This window comes from Pavona decussata, unplaced genomic scaffold, assembly GCF_977016875.1.
Source record: "Pavona decussata unplaced genomic scaffold, jaPavDecu1.1 SCAFFOLD_386, whole genome shotgun sequence".
NCBI lineage: Eukaryota > Metazoa > Cnidaria > Anthozoa > Scleractinia > Agariciidae > Pavona > Pavona decussata.
Window position 1 is genome coordinate 2511322 of NW_028145758.1, and position 16996 is coordinate 2528317.

At 39.2% G+C, this 16996-nt stretch overlaps 2 protein-coding genes across 3 annotated transcripts; both read left to right on the forward strand.

Moving 5' to 3' along the window:
- The first annotated feature begins 489 nt into the window (after positions 1-489).
- On the forward strand, positions 490-4138 carry LOC146451645 (uncharacterized). 2 transcript variants are annotated; one of them, XM_085098968.1, is made up of 3 exons: positions 490-578; positions 1402-1587; positions 3391-4138. In XM_085098968.1, exons 2-3 carry the CDS (start codon positions 1433-1435, stop codon positions 4130-4132), a joined length of 897 nt encoding a protein of 298 aa, XP_084955094.1. In that variant the 5' UTR covers positions 490-578; positions 1402-1432; the 3' UTR covers positions 4133-4138. The 2 variants fall into 2 exon arrangements, with proteins under 2 accessions (XP_084955094.1, XP_084955095.1); XM_085098969.1 differs by lacking the exon at positions 490-578 and having other exon boundaries at positions 1101-1587.
- A 9648-nt stretch (positions 4139-13786) lies between these two features.
- LOC146451646 (uncharacterized) lies at positions 13787-16980 on the forward strand. Its single transcript, XM_085098964.1, has 3 exons — positions 13787-14011; positions 14785-14970; positions 15449-16980. The coding sequence occupies exons 2-3, from the start codon at positions 14816-14818 to the stop codon at positions 16182-16184; spliced, it is 891 nt and encodes a 296-aa protein (XP_084955090.1). The 5' UTR covers positions 13787-14011; positions 14785-14815; the 3' UTR covers positions 16185-16980.
- The last annotated feature ends 16 nt before the right edge of the window (positions 16981-16996 follow it).

Genomic DNA, 16996 nt, shown 5'->3' on the forward strand with positions numbered 1-16996 from the left:
ACACATTGCTGGGTTACAATGTTGGGCTTGGGCTCACGCAGGCTTAGATCTTGATTAAGCTTACGGCTAGTAAGCTAGTATTCAACCCGTGTTTACTAGCCGTAAGCTACATCAATGTTTTGTAGCTAATTTAAAATAGAAGATAGATATAGTTTCTGATTGCTTTTTAGATTTGTAAATTTTTGATATTTTGTCTACAAATGTTGCACAATGGACAATATAGGCCACAATGTATCAGAAAGCTGTTAACAATTTGAAGAAATGCAAAATACCGTTGTTATCCCTGAGAAAAACTGGTAAGATGGCAGGTAGAAGCAGTGATCATTTACGATTATAGGAATTTCAAACTATACATCACATTCGTTCTCAGGGAAATGTTTAAGTTTCCTTGAAAACAAAAACAGGATTAATAGTCTTAAAAGAGTACTGTTCCTGATGTGTCATGGCGAGGTGCCAATCATCATACAAGGAAGACTGAGACGTAGGAAGATTCCAACAGAGATATAACTGGTGCAACTATTTGAGTGAGAACAGAAGTTGCTTTTCCTCGAGTGAGTGCTAAACAGACTTAAATAGAGGTAAGCGATGTTCAATGTTGCGGTCTTTACGATCTTTTAGTCGCCCACCAATTTACAATAACGTGTTGTCCCGGACTCAGTATTTGTCTTAACTGAACAAAAGAGGTTCATGGCCTTTGCCGTCTGACATAGAAACGTAAAGAACAGCAAACTTGAAAACAGGTTGAATTCAACAGCTGTCAGTTCAAAATGCTGCTCTATTTTACTGCTAATTATGTAGGAAACAGCGTTTTTCTTCAAGTTAATCTCTTGAAAGAGGACCGTTTACTTCGATTTGGGTTATTATCTAAAGCCAGCAAAGTTGCGTACATCATGCGGTCATCAGTACAAATGACAAAACACTTTATGCTGTAAGCGTTTAAAATTAACACATTTAAAGTAATTACGATTTGAGAATCTTGCTCAACTATTAGCCTAAGTGAGGTAGCAAACAGATCATGATAGTTAAACGGAAGGGTATCTTTGAACTTGATGTTTGCCGGCCTGATTAATGAAATATCGACGAGCTAGAACAGTGTCTTCATAAGGGCTGTGGTTCAATCTTCATTGTTAGGTACTCCTGGTTAACATTACGTGTCCAGTGTTTGTATGTTATGTCGTGATATGCTGAGGTAAAAGTATAAGGAATGAATTGCATAATATTCACTGCTGTTGTGAAGAGAAACTTCAGCAGTTGCAATGGAAACAGAATGTGCTGACACCTCACAACTAAATAAAAAATTGTCAAACCGAAGCAGGTTTCACATTCGTACGTAGCTCACTCAACTTTTTGCAAGTTCTTTCAAGTTATATCAAAGTAAAGCTGTTTCATTCATTTTTGTAGATATTGGCCGAAGTCGAAAAGTTATTTTAACATGAATATGCCATCATTGCCCGATGTTACAGAAAATACACATGGTATTTATTGCACAGTGCCAGACTGTGTGTTACCGCGATGTATCAACCAGAAGTTACAGATCATGCAAAATAACACCATAAGCACCCCAAAGAAACGTGGAAGAAGACCAAAGTAAGTGAATTTTGTTGTTGCTTTAAAAAAAATATTTTATATGTCCTCCAAGAGCCGCCTTCTCGATGGGTAAAATTGGGTGAGAAAAGTTTACTTTACTAAGCAGCATCAGACAATCAGAGACAGAGCGGGATGTTAAGCAAACCCTTTGGTCACAATTTTCTAGCGTTTGATTGATAGTTTTTCTTTTCTTTTGCTTATCTCTATTTTCACATGTAAGGTCACTGTGCACCGCATTGTATTTGAAGGCCGTAGCCTGTTTAATAACAATTATTCCATGAGCACGCGTTGGATATGAGATGGTAAATAGCCAACGAAGCGCGAAGCGCCGAGTTGGCTATAACTGATCTCATATCCAACAAGCGCGAATGGAATAATTGTTTTATAAAATTCTCCACGTTTGGATATTGCTGTTGAAGTTTACTGAATTTTATTTTAAGTAAAAATTTCTTTCAAATTAAAACGACTGGATGTTGAGGCAACCTCCGACCAAAGCGCGCGAAACGTAATGATCACATGACACGCGCAGCTCTTTGCAAATAGAGTTGAATGAAAAAATCGAAAGCGAAGAAGATCGGACACAGTCGGACATCTCAAATTCAAGAAACGTTTAAATGTACGAGTTACCACCTTTCTGAGACAAGCATTCAAGTGCTTTTGAAGTTCCAGCTCATCGAGAAGCGTGATAGTTGTGCACATTTGAGCAAATGTTTTGCTGTGTAGTGCCGATCGAAGGAAGGGATCAAGGACGGCTTTTTTCTATGCTGAACTGAATTCCTCGTGAACGATTTAAAACACTTCGGACAAGTCCAAGTGTACGAGGTACAACCTCACTGAGACAAGCATTTAGTGCAAGTTTTTAAAATTCAAGGTGATCGAGAAGCGTAAGAGCTGTGCAATTTGTGCAAATGTTTTGCTGAGTGGTGCCGAGCGACGGAAACGAACGTTATGGCCACCGCTCGTACGGATTTCATGGATGAACTTTTCCTGAAGTCCTCGTAAATGCGGTAAAACATAAAGGCAGGCCGATGCTCTTCCTGAGAAATTCCTTCGATCGGTTTTAATCTCTTACTGCCAGGATTGGCAAGCCATCCTGAAATTTTTGAAGGTAACCGGTTGTTATTGTTGTTTTTATGTGATCTAAATCGTAAAATCTTGCAATTTTAAAGATTTTAAAGAAAACTTCAGAGATACATACCATTAAATAGTGTCATACCGAACTTTGTGGCTTTTATTGTAGTTGTTATATTGAGATGGCATTCTCTGGTATTTCTTTCTTTTCTTTCTTTTTTTTTTTTTTCTCCGTTTTTCCGAAGAAACTTTTGCTTCCCGCCGAAAAAACGACACCTGGGGCAATCGTTTTCCATATAAGGTCAAACTACGGTATATGAGCTGATAACCGGGATTTAGTGAACCAATCAGAACGCTAGAAATCCAATATCCGAGGCTGAGAATTTAATAATAATTTTTATACTTTGCACAAGCGCCTGCACTATATTGGCGAGATGGGCAACGTTATCAACGTACTAGATCATGTAGATGATTTATACAGTTGCGAGAAATCATTATTGCCGGGTCCATAACTAAAAATATCATTATGATGCCACTTAACAGGGTTAGGAAAAGCCTAAAAATATGACATTTGCAGAAGAGTGTATGAAATAAAGAGAAGCAACTTTTTGGCTCAAATGTGACATTAAAATCCTTGATGATCTCGTTCAAAACAACCCTTTTCACATGACCCGGAGTATGTTCACCTTGTATCTCATACACTAATAATGTATCTGTAATTCTTAATCTCAGAAGAAGAATAGATCAAGCCATGGAGATATCAAAGGAATGTTCTAAACATTCCTGGAATGAAGACTTGGACGATGTTCTCAACATTCTAGGGTTAAATAGTTCTGAAAACACCCCCAGCTTCTCTCATAACCCAGTACACAATGCGGGCACAGCCCTGGATGATACTGACCAGCGGTCGCCTGATTTACAGCATGCGTTTGGGGAAAGTTTCAACTCCTTTCAAGATCTACCGACGTTTCAAGCGACAAGGTTCCAAAAAGCTGTGCAAAACCAACACTTAAATGGGATGAAAGTCCAGTCCAAACGCAGGCGGTGTTTAATTTTACCACAAAACCAGCTCCTGGCAAACTTGGGTAGTGGAAGTGTTGTACATGTACCTGACGCAACTGACGTCACAGACAACAGCGTTAGGCCAATAAGCACTGCTAGTGTTCCTACCACCACATTTAAAACAGCCGCAAATTCCTTTTCTGTGAGGTCCATACGAAATCAAGCCAAACTTCAAACGAAGTATCCTAACAAAGAGGAGACTGGAAACCACTCTCCGATCAAGAGAACGCCAACGTGTCCCATGCAGTCTTCCAGCAATCTGTTTGGGATTCTTTCTCTCATCCTTCAGGCCTTTGTTAGTCCAATGACACCAGAACTTGAGGAACGCTCTGTAAGAGCTTTGCAAAGAGCTCTTGTCGAGATTAAAAATGCCCATCATTATTTACAGGGATCTCAGGGACAACAAATCTGAGTTGTACTCTTTCACTCGTGATTAAGAGCGCCCAGAGAGAAACTATAAAAACATTTTACGCTAAAATTGCATTATACGCAAAACAAGTTTTACTGAAAGTAAAGTAAAAGTAAAGTAAATTTATTTATTTAATGTCAATAACACGGGGAGTGCTTGCGCTATCTCCCGAGCCAGAGGCTCGTGATACTGAAGTGCTTGACAGTAATCGCGATCGAATTGGAATTTGAAAATGTTGGTTTTTAAGGAGAGTGGGAAATTGGAGTACTGAGGAGAAAAACCTCTCGGAGCAAGGACGAGAACCAACAACAAACTCAACCCACATATCATGACGTCGAGTCCGGGAATCGAAGCCGGACCACATTGGTGGGAGGCGAATGGGCGCCAGCCCTGCACCCCAAAGTAAAGCACCGGTTGCAATTGCTTCACCGTTCGTTTGAATGGTCCCATACACTTTTAGGATTTCACCCACAGATTCAGAAATGTTTTAGCCACCTTTTTCCTTACACCTTGTACAATATAGAAAACCGAACCTTGAATTCCGTGAAAATGCATTGCATAATATATGCTCACTCAAAGAAATTTAACCATGAACTCATTTTAAAACTGAAGGGCTTTCAAATCTACCTTGAAAAGCATGATCAAAAGTATACCATGAAAACCTCCCTGCTCAACAGATTTTTACTGGAATGGCTACACTCGAATTAGGCAAAGTTTGTACCACCCTCTGCAGCAATCAAAGCCTTCATTTAAATGATCACATCATCCACACACTTAAAATGTAGAACCGTCGCGTACACCATAATATCCAGCTGTTTCGACAAAGGTTGTCCAAAAAAGCGCAAAAGCGTACGCGACAATATTTCCCGCCATCTCAAGTCTTCGCTGTACGATCGAGGCATTATGGATTCTGAGCTTTTAATGAAAGTGATTTGGGTATTTCCCAGACTACCTTTCGGCATTTTCGTGTATTTTTTTACGCTTTTTCGGACAACCTTTGTCGAAACAGCTGTATTGCACCTGCACAGGAAAATACTGGTCAATTTTCCCGATTGAGGGGGGGGGGGGGAGTTACTCCCCTATATAAGTTATTTAGGGATTTGTGGCCCAAAAGGGCATAGTGTTTGACCTGTTTTGATCTGAAAATGGGTATATGTTTTAAGCATTTTGGTCTGAAAGTCTGAAAAGGGGTATGTATTTTACAGAAACGGGTATGAATTCTAGAAACCAGGTCTGTAAAATGGGTATGAATTTTGAAGGTCTGAAAAAGGATACCGAAAAAGTTCATACTGTGGTCTGAAATAGAGCCAGGGTCTGAACCGAGCTGCACAACCCCGCCAATAATTCCGAGGAATTCCCTCCCCCCCCCCCCCCCCCCCGTTCCCCAAGTCAATTTCATAGCCATGATTTAGGATTTCATCCACAGACTCAAATCTTAGAGCCACAAATGCATTCACGGAATAGCGCCAACGTATCTACTAACAGAATTTAAGTACGCTCACCAAATCCACGGCTATTATATTACACCAGGCATCGTGCTGCCCCAACCAAAGACAATCAAGTGCCAGCCTGAGGGCAGCTTCGTAATAGAGGATTAATGGCGCGCGTACTTATAATTCTTTACTTCGGAATATTAGATCAGCAACTGACCTTGATATATTTAAGTCCCTGGCTAAACGCCACTTTAAGCACTAGTGTGCCATCAAAAATGATTACAGTGTCTCTAGAGTCCTATTATTGTAATTATAGTGTCTCTATGTATTTTTATTAGTGTGTTATTCTGTAATGATTTTTTGTTCATTTGTTCTTTTTTATTTATTATTAAAAACAGGAAAGAAAGAAATAAAAAATAAAATGGATGGATATCCTTTATTTTAACACCATACGTTTTAAAGCAGCTGTAAGAATAAATAGTTTACAGATGCTATTTACTATAAAATGGACGTGATAATATATGTATACATGTAGATATAAATCGGGACCTTTCCTAGGCCCTTAGCAAATGTTTGTCACCTTAGTTTAGAATAAAACGCCTAAGATAGCCCGAAAAGCATACCTTTAGTGGTAATTTCGACCAAACAACAGCTTTAAGTATTTCAGTATAACTGAGGTGCTCGGTTCGTACACTGATTCCCCCAACCCCACTCGGTACAGGTGTGGCATGGCGTGGGTTCACCTGCAGTGTAGTGGTTATCACGTCTGCCTTAAACGCAGGAGACCGGCGGGGTTCGAATCCTCGCCGGTGAGCCATATTTTCACATAGTACGTTACTGATCTTGCTTTAACACACGTTAACTTACTTATGTGAAAATGTGGCTGATTCACTAAGTACGAATCAGTTCCCTGCTGTCTGTTTCATGTTCCTTTCTTGGTTAGCTAGGGGACAACCCTATCAGTCACCAAATATAAGATAGCATACGCATTTCAACAAATACGCGAGTAGCAATGCTTTCCAGCACGTGCACGTTACAACTGCCTGGAGCTTATGTCAAGTGCTGCGTCATAGAAGAACCGGAAATGGCGTACAAAGTAGACGCTTTTCCAAGGAATAAACTGGAGTATTTTACTGATAATTACGGCTTGGGCGCTTAAATCTTAGCTGCAAGTTTTGCTTGGAACAATTTTTTCAAGTTTGAGGAAGAAAGGACTGTTATACTTGGTTCTATGTGGCACTTGCCCGATTTTGCTTTTAGTCTGTCTGTTGCAAAAAAAAAAAAAATTGCCTCTCCAGTAAATGTCTGACAAGACTGGCGTGCTTAAAGGATTAAATTGTATAATTCCCGATTAGTAATGTATTTCAGTAATGTTATTGTGCTTCTGAACGACTATCCAGCTTCTCATAATAAAACTATTTCCGAAAATGCCTTTTTCCTATTTTCTTTTCAATAAAAACGACTCATGTTGAATAATTGAGTTAGATTTAGCCTCTCACCTACATTGCAAAATGTTTTAAAACACCATCAATGTTTTGTAGCTAATTTAAAATAGAACAGATATAATTTCTGATTGCTCTTTACATTTGTTAATTTTTGATATTTTGTCTACGAATGTTGTACAATGGACAATATAGACTGCAATGAATCAGAAAGCTGTTAACAATTTTAAAGAAATAAAAAATACCATTGTTATCCCTGAATAAAACAGGTAAGATGGCATGTAGAAAGTAGTGATCATTTACGATTATAGGAATTTCAAACTATACATTACTTCTAGAATTTTCGAAATTTGAAACTATTACTTAAGTAATTCGTTCTCAGGGAAATTTTTAAGTTTCCTTGAAAATTTAAACGAATACAGGAACAATAGTCTTAAAAGAGTATTGTTCCTGATCATGTGTCATGGCGAGGTGCCAATCATTACAAGGAAGACTGAGACGTAGGAAAATTCCAACATGTACGTTTTCCACAGAGATATAACTGGTGCAACGATTTGGGTTAGAACAGAATTTGCTTTTTCTCGAATGGGTGCTAGACAGAGTTAAATAGAGGTAAGCGATGTTCATGTTGCGGTCTTGACGATCTTTCAGTCTCTCACTATTGACCAATTTACAACGTTCGTGTTGTCCACGACTATCAGTATTTGTCTTAACTAAGCAAAAGTGTCCGGCATTCATGGCCTTTGCCGTCTGACATAGAAACGAAAAGAGCAACAGACTTGCAAACAGTTTGAACTCAACAGCTTTCAGTTCAAAATGCTGCTCTTTTTACTAATAATTATGTAGGAAACAGCGTTTTTCTTCAAGTTAATCTCTTGAAAGAGGACCGTTAGCTTCGAGTTGGGTTGTCAGCCTAAGTTGCGTCCATCATGCGCTGATCAGTGCAAATGACAAAACACTTTATGTTGTTAGCGTTTAAAATTAAAGTAGTTAAGATTTCAGAATCTTGCTCAACTATTAGCTCAAGTGAGGCAGCAAACAGATCATGATAGTTAAACGGAAGAGTATCTTTATCTTGACTTGGTGTTTGCTGGCCATTAATGAAATATCGACGAGCAAGAACAGGCGTTAACAGCGTAAGCTCTATAGTTCAATTTTCCGTGTTGGATACTCCTTGTCATCATTTCGTGTCCAGAGTTTGTATTTTATGCCGTGATATGCCGAGGAAATGATATAACGAATAAGTTGCATTATATTTACTGCTTTTGTGAAGAAACTTTAACAGTTGCAATGGAAAGAAAATGTCTGCAACCTCACAACTACACAAACTGAAATCGTCAAACGGAACCTCAAAACTCGCAAATTTCGCAAGTTCTTTCAAGTTATATCAAAGTAAAGCTATGTTTCATAATTCATTTTTGTAGATATCGGCCGAAGTCGAAAAGTTATTTTACTATGAATATGCCATCATTGCCCGATGTTACAGAAAATACACATGGTATTCATTGCACAGTGCCAGACTGTGTGTTACCAGGATGTATCAACCAAAGGTTACAGATCATTAAAAATAACATCATAAGCACCCCAAAGAAACGTGGAAGAAGACCAAAGTAAGTGAATTTTGTTGCTGCTTATTAACAAAAATGTTTTATATGTCCTCCAAGAGCCGCCTTCTCGATGGGTAAAATTGGCCGGTAAGAAGAGATTGCTTTACCAAGCAGCATCAGACAATCAGAGACAGAGCGAGATTTTAAGCAAGCCCTTTGTCTCAATTTTCTAGCGTTTGATTGAAAGTTTTTCTTTTCTTTTGCTTATCTCTATTTTCACATGTCAGGTCACCCTGTAACGTACTGTGTTTGAAGGCCGTAGCCTGTTTATTAATTTTTATACTTTGCACAAGCGCCTGCAATATGTTGGCGAGATGAGCAACCTTTGCTAGTTACCAACATAGATCATGTAGATGAGCTATACAGTTGCGAGAAATCATTATTGCCGGGTCCATTACTAAAATATCATTATGATGTCACTTAACAGGGTTGGGAAAAGCCTTAAAATATGACATTTGCAGAAGAGTGTGTGAACTATATTGAAGAAGCAACTTTTCGGTTCAAACGGTGACATTACATCAACCCTTTGCACATGACCCAGAGTATGTTCACCTTCTATCTCATCCCCTAATGATATATCTGTAATTCTTAATCTCAGAAGAAGAATAGCCATGGAGATATCAAACGAATGTTCTAATAATTCCTGGAATGAAGACTTGGATGATGTTCTCAACATTCTAGGGTTGAATAGTTCTGAAAACACCCTCAGCTTCTCTCATAACCCAGTACACAATGCGGGCACAGTCCTGGAAGATACTGACCAGCGGTTGCCTGATTTACAGCATGCGTTTGGGGAAAGTTTCAACTCCTTTCAAGATCCACCGACGTTCCAAGCGACAATGTTCCAAAAAGCTGTGCAAAACCAACACTTGAAAAAGATGCAGAGTACTTCCAGTCCTGGGATGAAAGTCCAGTCCAAACGCAGGCGGTGTTTAATTTTACCACGAAACCAACTCCGTGCAAACTTGGGTAGTGGTAGTGTTGTACATGTACCTGACGCAACTGACGTCACAGACAACAGCGTTAGGCCAATAAGCGCTGTTAGTGTTCCTACCACTTCAAATAAAACATGCGCAAATTCCTTTTCTGTAAGGTCCATACAGAATCAAGCCAAACTTGAAACGAAGTATCCTAACAAAGAGGAGACTAGAAACCACTCTCCGGTAAAGAGAAATCCAACGAGTCCCATGCAGTCTTCCAGCAAACTGTTTGCGATTCTTTCTCTCATCCTTCAGGTCTTTGATAGTCCCATGACACCAGGACTTGAGGAACGCTATGCACGCGCGCTGCAAAGAGCTCTTGTGGAGATTAAAAATGCCCATCATTATTTGCAGGGATCTCAGGAACAACAAATCTGAGTTGTACTAAAACTCTTTCACTCGTGACTAAGAGCGCCCAGAGAAAAACTATAACAACATTTTACGCTAAAATTGCATTATATGCAAAACAAGTTTTACTGAAAGTAAACTAAAAGTAAAGTAAATTTATTTATTTAATGTCAATAACACGGGGAGTGCTTGCGCTATCTCCCGAGCCAGAGGCTCATGATACTGAAGTGCTTGACAGTAATCGCGATCGAATTGGAATTTGAAAATGTTGGTTTTTAAGGAGAGTGGGAAATCGGAGTACTAGGAGAAAAACCTCTCGGATCAAGGACGAGAACCAACAAAAAACGCAACCCACATATGACGTGGAGTTTGGGAATCGAACCCGGACCACCTTGGTGGGAGGCGAGTGCTCTCACCACTGCGCCATCCCTGCTCCCCAAAGTAAAGCACCGGTTGATTCACCGTTCATTTGAATGGTCCTATACACTTTCTGGATTTCACCCACAGATTCAGAAACGTCTTAGCCACCTTTCCTTCCATCTTGTACAACATCACGGAAAACCGAACCTTGAATGACGTGAAAATGCATTGCATAGTATATGTTCACTTAAAGAAATTTATCCTTGAACTCATTTTAAAACTGAAGGGCTTTCAAAGCTACCTTGAAAAGCATGATCAAAAGTATACCATGAAAACGTCCCTGCTCAACAAATTTTTGCTGGAATGGTTACACTCGAATTAGGCAAGGTTTGAACCACCCTCTGCAGCAATCAATAGCCTTGAAAACATCATTCACACACTTAAAAGGTAGAACCGTCGCGTACACCATAATATATAGCACCCGCACAGGAAAATAATGCTCAATTTTCCCGAGAGAGGGGGAGGGGCGGGGAGGGTTACTCCCCTTTATAAGTTATATAGGGATGTGTGGCCCAAAAGGGTATAGTTTTTGACCCGTTTTGATCTGAACATGGGTACAGGTTTTAATCATTTTCAGTCTGAAAGTCTGAAATGGGGTATGAATACATTTTACAGAAACGGGAATGAATTCTAGAAACCAGGTCTGAAAATGGCTATGGATTTTAAAGGTCTGAAAAAGGATACCGAAAAAGTTCATACTTTGGTCTGAAATAGAGCCAGAGTTTGGTGAACCAAGCTGCACTACCCCGCCAATAATTCCGAGGAATTCCCTCCCCTCCCCTCCCCCAGGTCAATTTTATAGCCATGATTTAGGATTTCATCCATAGACTCAAATATTAGAACCAGTATGATACAACATGAAAACAGCACCAAAGAAGATCTCATTAGAAACTTTCATTTGGATGGTCATATACTAGGTTGGAATTCAAATTCTTATTACATGGGACAAAACTGTAACTGAACTCAATACAGTGAAAACATTCAACATATTTTTCTACTGTATCAGTTTACTATCTAGTCCCGGTTTGTTGTTGTTGCTAAAGTTTCAAAGCTATTCAGATATATTTCACCATTTTGTGGTGCTTACCCGCTCAGGGTAAGCCAGTTCGTATGTTATGTTCTAGTAAATTGTAATGTTAAGGAAATATTGTTACTACATGTAAGGTCCAATAATTACTCCGCTTGTAAAATTTTTTGACTGCTGTAATGATGCTACATACAAGACGAAACTATTAAATCTGGTTAAGAAAAAATTTAAAACTAAGCTAATTAGAGACTGAAGTAAAGAACCATGTTTTGGATGGTAAGTTAAGCTTGTAAGAACTTGTTAGTTGTGACACTTATCACACACACACTAAATGACTAAATGTTAAACAATGTTAAAAAAATGGGCCATAAAAGTGAAAAAAAGTTAGCTAAATCCTAATATTATTATTTTACTATTTTCTGAGGGATTTGTCTACTTCTTAAGTACTTTTTAAAACAGCTCATTCCAGCTAAGGGGCGGACCATTAGTAATCACGGGAGGGGGGGGGGGGGGGTGACAATTCCCCAAAAAAAATTCCTGCAAAGGAAAATTAATGCAAGCAGTTCACCATCCAAAAAAAACGGCAAGTAAACTGAACCAAAGTACTGTACGATATCAAAACACAACATCAAGTAGTTTTCCTGTACATATCAAGAACACAACCTGCTCAACTATCATTTTATCACATTTTACATGAATTAATGTTCCTGGAAGTGACAATGCAACAGATTACATCTGATCTCCTGCTCATTTATGGAGAACCATATTTCAAGTGTAGAAGAAATATAAAACAATTTTACTATAACAAAGCTTCAACAATCTTTCTTTGGAGTAGGAAATAGCAAGGCGTGACAGGCCTGCACGACTTCTAACAATGGGAACATTTTTGAAGTGTAACTCTTTATATTTTTGCTCTAACAAGCACGTCATTTAGAGATTTTTTTTTTTAAAGGAAATTAGTCGTGACTCTTTGAAGATTTGTCGTAGGAAAGGTGCCATTTTTCCATTAAAACATGTTTGAGGTTAGGCACGATGGTTGATATTGTTACGAAAAGCAATATTTGTTTGGGGGTGTTGTCTTTTTGCTTCAATGCCGATGACCTTTCTGTAAATTTGACATCTGACAAAATTTTTTCAGTCAGATTATTTGGGTAGCCTCCAACAAGGAGTCGTGATTTACTTTTTCGTTTATATTTTCCTCAAATGTTGTTTTTGAGGAGTTTGTTCGTAGGAGTCTTAGGGCATCACCCTTAACAAATCCTTTTTTGACTCCTGGTGGGTGGCTAGAAGGGAAATGTGTGTAGTGAAAAAAGGTTTCAGTCCGCTTGATATCCAGTATCGAATAATGATGGAATCGATTGCATTTGTATACAACTGTATCCAGAAATGAAGCCTCGGCATTTAAGATTTCAGCCATAAATTTTGATTGTTGGATGATATGAGTTTGCTTGCCAGATGAACCGTTCTATATCGTGTTTACAAGTTTCCCACAGAGAAAAGATATCGTCAATCTAACATTTCCAAACTGAAGGTTTTACGATACTTTGGATTGTCAGGGGTTTCAATGTCGGCCATAAAAATGTTTGCAAAAGTAACGGCCATGGCAGTACCATGGATTTGGAGGTAGTTCCTTCCACTGAATTGGAAAGAATTTTCTTTGAGAATGAGAGCAATGGGAGCAAGGATGGCGCAGTGGTGAGAGCACTCGCCTCCCACCAATGTGGCCTGCGTTCGATTCCCGGTCTCGGTGTCATATGTGGGTTGAGTTTGTTGTTGGTTCTCGTCCCTGCTCCGAGGGTTTTTCTCCGGGTACTCCGGTTTTCCTCCCTCCACAAAAGCCAACATTTCCAAATTCCAATTCGACCTGGAAACAGTGGATGGAAGAGCCGCCCCGTGGAATCCACTAGAATTCCCATTTTTTCCCCAATGAGTGTTAGCATTTCTCTCAGGTCTGGAGTGGGAATGGGAGGGTTGTTGCTGTGACAATTGTTGTATGCTTTGCGAACTCTTTGACCGAGAAAACAACACTGAATATACGTACTAAATTGCCTCCGAACTTCTGACCCTTTTCAAGTTCGCTTTTGCATTCAACTGTAAAAAACATATAGCGCAGGGCAATTTTTTATTTATTTTAGTTTAGTCACGCAACTTCTGCTGATAAACTTCGCCTTTTGTTCTTTTGTGTTGCCTTATTTGTCTATTATGTTTCAATGAATAGACGCGTTCCGCGAATTGTCACTTTAACAATACCATACACAAAAGACTGCTGTGATTGACGTCCAAAATGAAGCTCATTTGCATTTTACAAGTGACGCGTTTTAATTGGCACGATTTCGTAATGACATTACTTCTAGAATTTTCAGGAAATTTCAAATTATTACTAGAGTAATTCGGTCTCAGGAAATTTTTACGTTTCCTTGAAAACGAATACAGGAACAATAGTCTTAAAAGAGTATTGTTCCTGATCATCTGTTGTCATGGCGAGTGCCAACATTACAAGGAAGACTGTTACAGTAGGAAAATTGCGACATCTCAGTTTTCTACAGAGATATAACTGGTGCAACAATTTGAGTGAGAACAGAAGTTGCTTTTTCTCGAGTAAGTGCTAGACAGACTTAAATAGAGGTAAGAAATGTTCATGTTGCGATCTTGACGATCTTTCAGTCTCTCACTATTGACCAATTTACAACGTGTTTTCCCGGACTATCAGTATTTGTCTTGACTGAGCCTCAAAAGTGTCCGGCATTCATGGCCTTTGCCGTCTGACATAGAAACGTAAAGAACAGCAAAATTGCAAACAGTTTGAACTCAACAGCTTTCAGTTCAAAGTGCTGCTCTGTTTACTACTAATTATCTAGTAAACAGCGTTTTTCTTCAAGTTAATCTCTTGAAAGAGGACCGTTTACTTCGATTTGGGTTATTATCTAAAGCAAGCAAAGTTGCGTACATCATGCGGGGATCAGTACAAATGACAAAACACTTTATGCTGTAAGCGTTTAAAATAAATACATTTAAAGTAGTTAAGATTTGACAATCTTGCTCAACTATTAGCTCAAGTGAGGTAGCAAACAGATCATGATAGTTAAACGGAAGGGTGTCTTTAAACTTGATGTTTGCCGGCCATTAATGAAATATCGACGAACAGTATCTTTATAAGGTCTATAATTCAATCTTTATTGTTTGGTACTCCTGCCCTGGTGTCCAGTGTTTGTATGTTATACCGTGATGTGCTGAGGTAAAGGTTTAAGGAATGAATTGCATAATATTCACTGCTGTTATGAAGAATAACTTCAGCAGTGGCAATGGAAACAGAATGTGCTGCATCCTCACATTCAAATTTCGCAAGTTCTTTCAAGTTATATTAAAGTAAACCTATGTTTCATAATTCATTTTTGTAGATATCGGCCGAAGTCGAAAAGTTATTTTACCATGAATACACCATCATTGCCCGATGTTACAGAAAATACACATGGTATTCATTGCACAGTGCCAGACTGTGTGTTACCAGGATGTATCAACCAGAAGTTACAGATCATGAAAAATACTACCATAAGCGCCCCAAAGAAACGTGTAAGAAGACCAAAGTAAGCGAATTTTGTTGCCGCTTATTAACAAAAAAATATTTTAAATGTCCTCCAAGAGCCGCCTTCTCGATGGGTTTCACATGTAAGGTCACCATGCAACGTACTGTGTTTGAAGGCCGTAGCCTGTTTATTAATTTTTATACTTTGCACAAACACCTGCAATATGTTAGCGAGATGGGCAGCCTTTGCCAGATACCAACATAGATCATGTAGATGAATTATACAGTTGCGAGAAATCATTATTGCCGGGTCCATTACTAAAAACATCATTATCATGTCACTTAACAGAGTAAGGAAAAGCCTTAAAATATTTGCAGAAGAGTGTATGAAATAAAGAGAAGAAGCAACTTTTTGGCTCAAACGTGACATTAAAAACCTTGATGATCACGTCCAAGACATCAACCCTTTGCACATGACCCAGAGTATGTTCACCTTGTATCTCATCCCCTAATAATGTATCCGTAATTCTTGATCTCAGAAGAAGAATAGATCCAGCCATGGAGATATCAAACGAATGTTCTAAACATTCCTGGAATGAAGACTTGGATGATGTTCTCAACATTCTAGAGTTAAACCGTTTTGAAAACAGTCACAGCTTCTCTCATGACCCAGTACACAATGCAGGCACAGCCCTGGATGATACTGACCAGCCGTCGCCTGCTTCACAGCATGCGTTTGGGGTAAGCTTGAACTCCTTTCAAGATCCATCGACGTTTCAAGCGACAATGTTCCAAAAATCTGGGCAAAACCAACACTTGAAAAAGATGCAGAGTTCTTCCAGTCCTGGGATGAAAGTCCAGTCCAAACGCAGGTGGAGTTTAATTTTACCACAAAACCAGCTACATGTACCTGACGCAACTGACGTCACAGACAACAGCGTTAGGCCAATAAGCGCTATTAGTGTTCCTACCACTTCATATAAAACAGGCGCAAATTCCTTTTCTGTGAAGTCCATACGGAATCAAGCCAAACTTCAAACGAAGTATCCTAGCAAAGAGGAGACTAGAAACCACTCTCCGGTAAAGAGAAAGCCAACGTGTCCCATGCAGTCTTCCAGCAATCTGTTTGGGATTCTTTCTCTCATCCTTCAGGCCTTTGTTAGTCCCATGACACCAGAACTTGAGGAACGCTCTGTAAGAGCTTTGCAAAGAGCTCTTGTGGAGATAAAAAATGCCCATCATTATTTACAGGGATCTCATGGACAACAAATCTGAGTTGTACTCTTTCGCTCGTGACTAAGAGCGCCCAGAGAAAAACTATAAAAACATTTTACGCTCAAATTGCATTATACGCAAAACAAACATTACTGAAAGTAAAGTAAAAGTAAAGTAAATTTATTTATTTTATGTCAATAACACGGGGAGTGCTTGCGCTATCTCCCGAGCCAGAGGCTCATGATACTGAAGTGCTTGACAATAATCGAGATCGAATTGGAATTTGAAAATGTTGGTTTTTAAGGAGAGTGGGAAATCGGAGTACTAGGAGAAAAACCTCTTGGAGCAAGTACGAGAACCAACAACAAACTCAACCCACATATGACGTGGAGTCTGGGAATCGAACCCGGACCACCTTGGTGGGAGGCGAGTGCTCTCACCACTGCGCCATCCCTGCTCCCCAAAGTAAAGCATCGATTGCTTCACCGTTCATTTGATTGGTCCCATACACTTTTTGGATTTCACCCACAGATTCAGAAACGTCTTAGCCACCTTTTCCTTAGACCTTGTACAACATAGAATACCGAACCTTGAATGCCGTGAAAATGCATTGCATAGTATATGTTCACTTAAAGAAATTTATCCATGAACTCATTTTAAAACTGAAGAGCTTTCAAAGCTACCTTGAAAAGCATGATCAAAAGTATACCACGAAAACGTCCCTGCTCAACAGATTTTTACTGGAATGGTTACACTCGAAATACGCAAGGTTCGAACCACCCTCTGCAGCAATCATAGCCTTCATTTAAATGATCACATCATCCACACACTTAAAAGGTAGAACCGTCGCGTACACCATAAAAGATAGCACC

Coding starts and splice junctions, on each gene's coding strand:
- LOC146451645 (XM_085098968.1), top strand. CDS start 1,433: ATGAATATGCCATCATTGCCCGATGTTACAGAAAATACACATGGTATT. Junction 1,588..3,390: donor AAACGTGGAAGAAGACCAAA/GTAAGTGAATTT, acceptor TCTTAATCTCAG/AAGAAGAATAGATCAAGCCA.
- LOC146451646 (XM_085098964.1), top strand. CDS start 14,816: ATGAATACACCATCATTGCCCGATGTTACAGAAAATACACATGGTATT. Junction 14,971..15,448: donor AAACGTGTAAGAAGACCAAA/GTAAGCGAATTT, acceptor TCTTGATCTCAG/AAGAAGAATAGATCCAGCCA.